Source organism: Solanum lycopersicum, chromosome 1, assembly GCF_036512215.1.
Source record: "Solanum lycopersicum chromosome 1, SLM_r2.1".
Classification (NCBI taxonomy): domain Eukaryota; kingdom Viridiplantae; phylum Streptophyta; class Magnoliopsida; order Solanales; family Solanaceae; genus Solanum; species Solanum lycopersicum.
In genome coordinates, this window is record NC_090800.1 from 91,544,658 (window position 1) to 91,553,817 (window position 9,160).

At 29.3% G+C, this 9,160-nt stretch overlaps 1 protein-coding gene across 1 annotated transcript; it reads left to right on the forward strand.

Moving 5' to 3' along the window:
• The first annotated feature begins 2,776 nt into the window (after window positions 1–2,776).
• Window positions 2,777–7,741, forward strand: LOC101264981 (B3 domain-containing protein At5g42700). The gene is made up of 9 exons (XM_004230734.5): window positions 2,777–2,809; window positions 2,898–3,064; window positions 3,153–3,227; window positions 5,015–5,046; window positions 5,145–5,322; window positions 5,433–5,639; window positions 6,765–6,855; window positions 6,968–7,156; window positions 7,232–7,741. Exons 2-9 carry the CDS (start codon window positions 2,924–2,926, stop codon window positions 7,327–7,329), a joined length of 1,011 nt encoding a protein of 336 aa, XP_004230782.1. The 5' UTR covers window positions 2,777–2,809; window positions 2,898–2,923; the 3' UTR covers window positions 7,330–7,741.
• The last annotated feature ends 1,419 nt before the right edge of the window (window positions 7,742–9,160 follow it).

The following is a 9,160-nucleotide window of genomic DNA, read 5'->3' on the forward strand; positions in this document are numbered from 1 at the left end:
AAGAATTTTTTTTCCTTAGTCACATTAATTATATTATAACTAAAAAGTGTAATTTATTTAACTTCTCTTAATTATTGAGAATAAGATACATAAAAAAAGTGATGTGACATTTATCTTCTCTTTTTTGACCTTTTTTCTTATTTAAATTAATTGATTTTTTGTAAAAGTAATTTACTCAATTAATTAAAAATATTTTTTATTAATAGAGAAACATTTACGACAAAAACTTTTCACATACTACTTTATTAGGAGTAAATAACAATCATCCATAACTCACATCTTTCTAATTTTCAATCCTAATAGATTAATTTTCCATTTTCTTTTCCTTTTTTTTTTACTTTCTTCTGATTATAATTTCAGAATAACAATTTTAAAAAAATATTTTCAGTTATTTTCTCTTTATTATTTACTTACGACCAATATATCTATTTACATATAAAGTTAGAATGTTAGAAATAAATAAGATGATGTGGTACATTTCTATCACCTCCGATCACATTTATCTTTCCTCTAAATTATTTAGCATGTTTTTTTATTTTTCTTCACCAGTGTGATATTGTAAAATATATTTTCAAAATTTCCTCTTCAAATAATTACTTAACAGTATTAATCTGCATAATTAACATTTTTTTTATATATATAACTTTTATTTTTAATTGTTAATTATAATATTCATGACTTCAAAACCTTTCATGTGAATAACCCCCTAAAGTAATTAATGTGCAATAGTTTTTTCTTATCTTACTTAGTTGGTACAAGTAACAATTTTAAAGATATTTTCTATAGAGTTTTTGTATTTTATTAGTATTTTTATTTTTTATATATATATTATAAATTTATAAGTGTTTATTAACAGTTTTGGTATATCGCAACTGTTGCCTTTTTTTTCCGTTCTGTAATAATAATTATTGTGTTGCTATTTTTTTAAATATTGAATGTTTGCTTTTCATATTACATTCATGTTAAATTAAAAAAATTAAGTAGAGTATATTGTTAGTTGAATAATGCAAATATGATACTCCTATTGAATTGCTTATTTAGTGTTGACATGATTTCTCAATATACCGAAGATAATTATTTTTCTTTCTTTACATGTTTCTAAAGATAACATATCAAATTGATTATACGAAATCAACTATATTTAAAATACTAAAAGCATACATAGTGAACAATAAATTGAAAAATATAATTTATTGAGTTCAATGATAATAATATTTGACTCAAAATATTTATACAAAAAAAAATTATTCATAAATCTAAAAAGGTCCGCGCGAAGCATGAAAATGTTAACGAGTAATAGAATAAATGGTGAATTCACCAATTTTACTATATTATTGTTTATTACAAAATTTACTTACAATTAGCTTTAAAAGACATCCACTACGTTTTGGTCATTAAAATTTGAAAAAATTGGAAAAACGTACTAGGCTTTTTCAATTATTATTATTATTTATTTATTAATTTATTATTATCATCATTATTATTAATGTTATTATTATATATTTTTTTTATATATATATTCACTTAAAAGAAAATTTGAAATATTTTTTTGTCCAAATCCAATTCAAATACACTAAATCTCACTAAATTAATAATCTCTTTAAAATAATATTTTTCTTCGATCACAACTTGGGCCAATGGAAAAAATCATTCATTTCGATAGATAATAAGATAATATATTTTTAGAAGACCCTTCTATAAATATATGGTCTCATTTATATTATAAATTATTAATTTTGTAAAAGTACATATATATCTAAGACAATTTAGTGAAATATGATTCTATTGTGTTTAACTTACGACTGTTCATGGTTATGGTTAAAAAACTAAGCCAAATCGTAATCCGAACCAAATCGATATTTGGTTGGGTTTAGTTTTTGAATTTTGAAAATTCATATTATTTGGTTTGAGTTTGGTTTTACTAAAAAACAACTGTAAGATAACCAAATCGAATCGATAATTTGAATATATAAATTTTATAATTATTTATTATTATTTATAAATAAATATAAATATTTTGTTAAATTTTAAGTATTGTTTAATTGAACCAACAATAACTTTTTTGTAGATTGTTCATGTACTAGATGTTTTTTTTTAATCAAGATATGTATGTCCTAAAAAAATTATTACTTTCAAACCGAAATAACCAGAAAAAAGCAAATCGAACCAAAGCGTCAGTAACCAAACTGATGGTTATTTTTTACATTTGATTTGGTTTGGTTTTAGAAATTTAAAAAACCAATTACATTGATTTGATTTTGATATTAACCAATAACAATCCAAATCAAACCACGAACACCCCTGTGTTTTGTTTTTTTGTTAAAATTAAAATCTACTTGAAGCTAATTTTTAATTTTTTTATTGTATCCAAAAGTCTGATATTGTTTTTTCGAACTTCACCATACATTATATTTTATATATAATGAATTAATTTTTTATGTGAATTCAGTAAATACAATACATAAATTAATAAAATACAATAATTTTTAATGTATTCATTATACTCTCTATATATATGATTCAAAACTAATAAGATACAATAATTATGATATAATCAAAATGAACTTTTATTGAATCTCAAAATACTCTTTAAGTTAATAAGAATAATTTATTAATAATTTAAATTTTTTATAAAATATAATATTTTATAATTCCACAAAAATTCTTAAGTAATTGCTTCTTTTTTTTTTCTAACTACATTTTATTTTATTAAGAACACTTGTACTTAATTACAAGTTTTATAACTAGGACTAGGAGTAGCAGCATCCTCTGACTGGCCCGCATTTCGCTGTCTTTGTCTTGGTTGGCTGTATTTTCTTCTTTCCTTCTTCTTTTGTCTTCTCTTTTCACACTGTTTCAAAAAAATTTATATATAAATACATTTCTACGTATTTCAGGTAGCAAAGAACTTAAATCAACATTCATGGAAGAGAGGAATTTCATTCCTGTAAAACGTAGGACCAAAAGTTGTAAAAAAAGGCAGCAACAAGTAGAACCTCATACACTAAAATCCACTTCACATTCTTCTGCTTCTACTTCAACTCAAACTGATCCTTTATCCATGGTTTTATTTCTCTGCCTTAATTCCTTTGTTTTTTTGTTTGTTTGTTTTTTGGGAGTTTTTTTGATTTTTTTTTTTTTTTTGCTTTCAGATTAAGACGGTGCAGTTGGATAGGAAAAAGATGATTCCTAAAAAGCCTAGAAGTGTTAAATCTAAGGCCAAGCAAGTGAGAACATTCAGTTTTTCATTGATTTTTTTTTTGTTTTGTTCTAGGATCCAGTGAACCTGATGCGTTATTCTATTTGCTATATAGATATTTTTGTGCGTTTTCGGTTTCTGCTTGACTTCCGATCTGATTAGGTTTGCCCCTTATTGTTCATGAATGCTTGGCTTGAAATCCATTAATTGGTTAGGGATGTGGATGATAGTCTAGGCGGAGTCAGGATTTTAACTTTATGCGTTCTGAATTTTATAATGACGAAGACTTCAAGGGATAGATAAAATTGTACATACATGTTTAATGATTTTTTTAAAGCCCCAAATAAATTGTTTGAGCTAAAGCTAATGGATTCAGCCGAACTCCTATTTGGGTTCTACCTCTGCCCTTGGATGATAGAGATATAATTCCCTGCTTGGTGATGGTGGGGTTATCCGCTTTGCTTTCTCTGCTATTTTGTTAACGAATTAGATGAATCCCTAGCCACCAACTGTACATAGTGGTTCTCGAAATGGGTCTGGATGGTAAGGAGATAGGGTAGGCGATTGCACGTTCTAGATGTGTACATTGGTGCAGGTTTCCTCCATTTGCCGCTGATTCCATGAGTTGTTCTCCTCTTTAATCCTACTTGTACCGAAGATAGGAAAGAGAAGAATGAAGAGGCTCCCTCGAGGAGTAGTGGTAGCGTGTAACCCTAACCTTAACTCAATGATGTTTTATAAAAAATGACCGGGGTCGAGGGAATAAATGGAAGGCAAGGAAGACCTAAATCAAAAGGCTCACGGTGGGTGTGTATCCTTTGTAGAGTGTAGAGTGCTTACGAGTCTGTGCAGGGTCACTAATTCGTGTCTTCTTTCTTTTGTGCATGTATGTGTGTCTCTTCCCATATCCCCTTTTCTCCTGTTTCTTTTGTTTCTCCTCGGTGTACTCGTAGTATTTCCTTGGTTAAGTGTATGTGTGCCTCTATTTCCCCAAATGCTCCTTGGTGTCTGTGTCCCATCTTGGCAAATAAGTAACAGGTGATATACTTAGTTATAGTTTGTTGGATAGTTGCTCTGGGTTGGTGTCGCCTACAGTGGTGCTCAGTCGTATTCATTATTCTTGTCTATGATAGACAACTAATTGATGTTGACGGAGACTTACAATGGCATGTTGATGGTGATTTAAAATGGTAGTCTGGAAAGATGTGTTTTATTTGTTCCTCGAGTATGATTGTTGTGGTGGTTATACTTCATATTGATCTCCTCACTGATCATTGCTACTTCCATTTCTTGACTTTCTTTATGATTCACTTTTCTAATGTTGATTGGATTATATTCGCTCATATACCGACAAGTTTGATAGTTAGAACAACAGCACACAAGATTAGGCGAAGATACACACAAGAGTGCAAAAATCTAGCTTCATACGAGAATTTAGAACCTCTGTGGTACTTAGTAGATCAGTTGATGCCATGTCACAAAAAATGCTACAAATACAAAGTAGATGAAAACTATCCACAGATTACTGAACTGTTATTTTTATTGTACTAGCACCTTGTGTTATGTTTTCCTTAACATTTCCTTAAAGTAGTCTTCTGCATGTTACGTGCACTTGGTCTACCTTGTAAAGCAGTAAATTCTTACATGCCTGGTCAAATTTCATTTTTTATCTTATGATTTGGACGTCTGTTAGGAACTTAGGATGCAAGGTTTGAAGCTATTGGCTTAAAAATAGAGTGTTTGATGAAATGGTGTGATTCCTTCTTTTTTTGATTGACTATGAATTGTAACAGAAATTTTTGCATTGTCTTACAGGTGAAATCTAATCATCCAAGAAAGGCTGAGAGGTTGGCATTTATTTGACTTCCTCTTTCCTACCCCCAAATCTCCACTTATCTCTCTTTCTTGACGGTTACTCATAACCAAATTTCTGAATCTGTTATAGTCATAGCATCAAAAGGAAGGGGTCAAAGAGGACAAGGATTAATGACCTTTATGATGACGTTGAAGCTAAATATTCTGTTATGGAGCGAGCAGAAAAGGTTTTATCAAGCCTACCAGATGAATTCCCCAGCTTTGCAAAGTGTATGCTCCCTTCAAATGTTGCTCATGGATTTTGGTTGGTAAGTCTGAACTCTGAAATCACATAACCTCTTTGCAGCAAAACTTTATAGCAATAGAATCTAAACAATTTTTCTTCTTTATCTAACTTCATTCCTTTTTGCAACGGTAGCATCTTCCAAAGTCATTCTGCAACATGCATTTACCTAGTTCTGATACCACAGTCATTTTGGTTGATGAATGGGGCAATGAGTACAAGACAAGCTATCTTCTAGAAAGGAATGGTTTAAGTGCTGGTTGGAGAGGATTTTCCATCTCTCACAGACTACTTAAAGGAGATCTTTTGATTTTTCGCTTGATTGAACCTTGCAAAATGAAGGTAACCTTTTAAAATCTTGATATCTACATAGTTAAGCCTACACTATTCTTTGTTATTGGAGGAATGGAGATATTTTGTTTCATCTAATAAAGATGTCCTCTTAGACTTGCTTGTAATTTCTTTTTTAATGTTTGTATATAATATTTTTTGGTAAAGAGGCATCTATAATAATTGTTCAAAAATTGAAAAAAAGTAGAATAGTTTTATAGATTTCATGTTGAGTTTAAATAACATTAACTTACTAAGTACTTTATATTGGTTAAAAGATAAGTATTTTTTATAACCAATATAAGTCTTCACATGCTCAAATCATCTCAATTTCACTCCCTGATCTTGTTCACCACAAAAGTCACTCTCACCTTGTCTCGAATTTCGTCGTTCCTAATCATATCTCTCCTTGTATCCCCATACATCAATCTCAACATCCTCACTTTTGCTATTTTCTTCTTCTAGACGTGCGAGTTCTTAACTGATCAACACTCCGCCTCATACAATATAACTGATCTAACAACCTCTTTATAAAACTGATCTTTATGTCTTAGTGACACATTCTTTTATAACACAAGACACCAGATGTGAAACTTCATGTCATCCACCCCGCTTCAATATGATGTGTACCACTAAATCCGATGTCCCAATGATAGATCTTCCAAAATCTAGCTAGATTTAATTTAAGGGTCTAATTTGCCGACGTGCCCTACTTGTTATTGGCTATTGGCAAAATAAATATTGAAATCCATTTTTGACTATGGATTAATTTTGGCCAAAAAAAGTCAAAATTGCAGCCAAGGCTGACAGGTTAGGGGATAAAACTCTGCATAAGTTCTGCTTCTTTAAGGTTGTAGAATATGATAATTTTACTGGCTACTGATTGATTATCTTGCGAGTTAAAATCTTCCACAGTTTTTTTAAAGAACTCGTGGATTTTTGTCAGTGGAAATGATAGAAGGTAAATTGAAGCGGGAAAGCAATAGGAAGTCTAATTTTTTTAGAATCTGTGATAGTATGATTAAGGGTGGCTCTTTTAAACTCTTACGATCTTTCCGCATGTATGCTTAACCACAATAACCTTAAGAAATAGGTTTCATTTATGTATGATCTGATTATTAAGAATGATGTTTCTAGGTCTATATAGTCAGAGTAAATGGTCAAGAAGTAGTAGATGCAGCTCTTTGCCTCATGTATTGGGAAACTTTGAACACATCAACGGAACTTGGTAATTTCGTCCTTTCTGCTTGTCCACCTTTGTTGCTTTAAAGGTAGAGGATATCCAGATTTGGTTGTTGATCTCTCTTCTTCTTTCTTTGCTTCTTGTTTTGAATGAGAAGATCTTGTACGGAAAGATAAGAGGAAGCGAAAGAAAGCAAAGCATTTGGCAGAGCCTTTTTTCGTTGATTTATCTAAACCAAAAGAGCATGTTCAGAATGACAGCCATTGTACTGTTGATTTAAATGTTTCACCTTCAGAGCATCGATCTGAAAATAACAGTGAAGATTTGGATTCCGAAGTTCTACAAGGTATGGAACGCTCTTTATTCCACTACATTATAAATGTATTCAGAAACCACTATGATATGCAAGAGTCGATTGCAGGTTCGGATGTGACCAACCGCTTGCAATCTAATGAAATATGCTGCTCCGAAACATCATTTTTACATGATAATCCTCACAAGAGCGTAGATTGTAGGTAGAGATGGCGGAGGACTCTGACCATTCATTTGAATTAACAAGTTCTATCATGAGAAGCTGTGAAGAATTACAACAAACAACAACTTATAGTTACCTCAGAAGTAAAGAGAACAAAAGTTTTTGATGAATATATATATATATATATATATGACAAAGGGCTGGAATGAAGCAGAAGTGAAGATCTTTTTTGGATGTATAATGCTTTTGTGCTTCTAAAAATTATAGTACTTAATTAATACCTTATCCTATAGGTTTGAAAGATGTAACTTTGAGATGATAGCGTATGATATGTGCACTTTTCATATTTGTACATAGACGCACACAGGAAATGTAGTTTGCATATCTGCACAACTGTACTAATCAATGAATTTCTTTTATTCATTTGAAATTTACAAAATTCAAATTTGTTCAAAATTCGTATTTTACTTTGTATCTCTCGCTACGTGATATGTATTTGAGTTGAGGAATTTTCGAGAACTCTCTCTCTATCTCCATGAGATGGTTAAGGTCTGCATTCCTCAAACTCTACTATTAAGAATATATTGGAATGTTGATCTAGTTAGAGTAATAAAATCTTTTATTGTGTCTCACATCACTGATACTAATTTTATGGCATCTCTTTTTGGTCTCAGGTAAAAGTGAACTCAAATTTTATCATTATAGTCCATTTTTATATTTTATTGATAAATGAATATGGTATAATTTTGTTCCTCCGTTGATATTATTTTCAATTAAGATTATATGTGATTCGAAAATTGTTAGTGACGTATTTTCCAAACTTAGATAAATTTGGATTTGATTTTTATAATTCGAGGACCGTTAGTTGTGTATTTCTCAAATTATGATGATTTGAACTTGATCTTCATAACTTGAGGGTTGTTAGTGTGTATTTCTCAAATTAAGATAATTTAGATTGGATCTAAAGATATTCCATAAATTTAATGGATATTTGATCTCTTTTAGGAATATTTCATGAATTTGTGGTGAAATTTATGATCTTTTCTAGTCCACTTTTTTTTTTTGTTGAGATAAAAGTTCTTTTTTTAAAAAAATAAAATCTGTGCGTTGCATTTACTTGTTTGAGGAAAAAAGGATTAATACTCATACTATCCAATGAAACATATCACCAATTCACCTTACATACTTATAATTATATAAATACAAATTTTATTATATAAATTACAATATATAAATGAATTTATACAAATTATACAATTTGTATAAAATTAAATGTATCTATCGAATTATACAAATAAAAAACTCCATAGTAAATATAAAATTTGCTATGAAACGCAATTATACAAACTATAGCTATAACATACAAATATAATTTTTATATTTGCTATATGTAAAGTTGCTCTTAATTTTTTAATCTTTTAATCAGAAAATAAGAAAAAACATACATGGAAAAAATAAAAAAAAGGAAAAAATATAATTAATAAATTGAAGACATTTAAGGAAATGTAGGAAAGCTATATATTTTTTACAAGTTCTTTTTTGGCCAAAGCTTAATATTATAAACATATTATAGTTTGTATAAATAACTATTTTTAATTAGAAAAAAAGAGAAAAATAGAGAAGATTTTTCTAAAAAATTGGAAAAAGTGAATATCGATAATTAATAAGCAAAACTATATATTATTTTACAAGGAAAAAGTTTGAAATTCTAAGAAAATAAATATATAGTGATGTTGCCACCAAACATGTCACCTCACTCTTTATTACATGATAATATAAATATGACAGATAATTATGTCCTTTAATTTTGAATATACATAAGTAGACACACGTGTCCCACATGACATAATACATGTAGGACATCATATACGACAC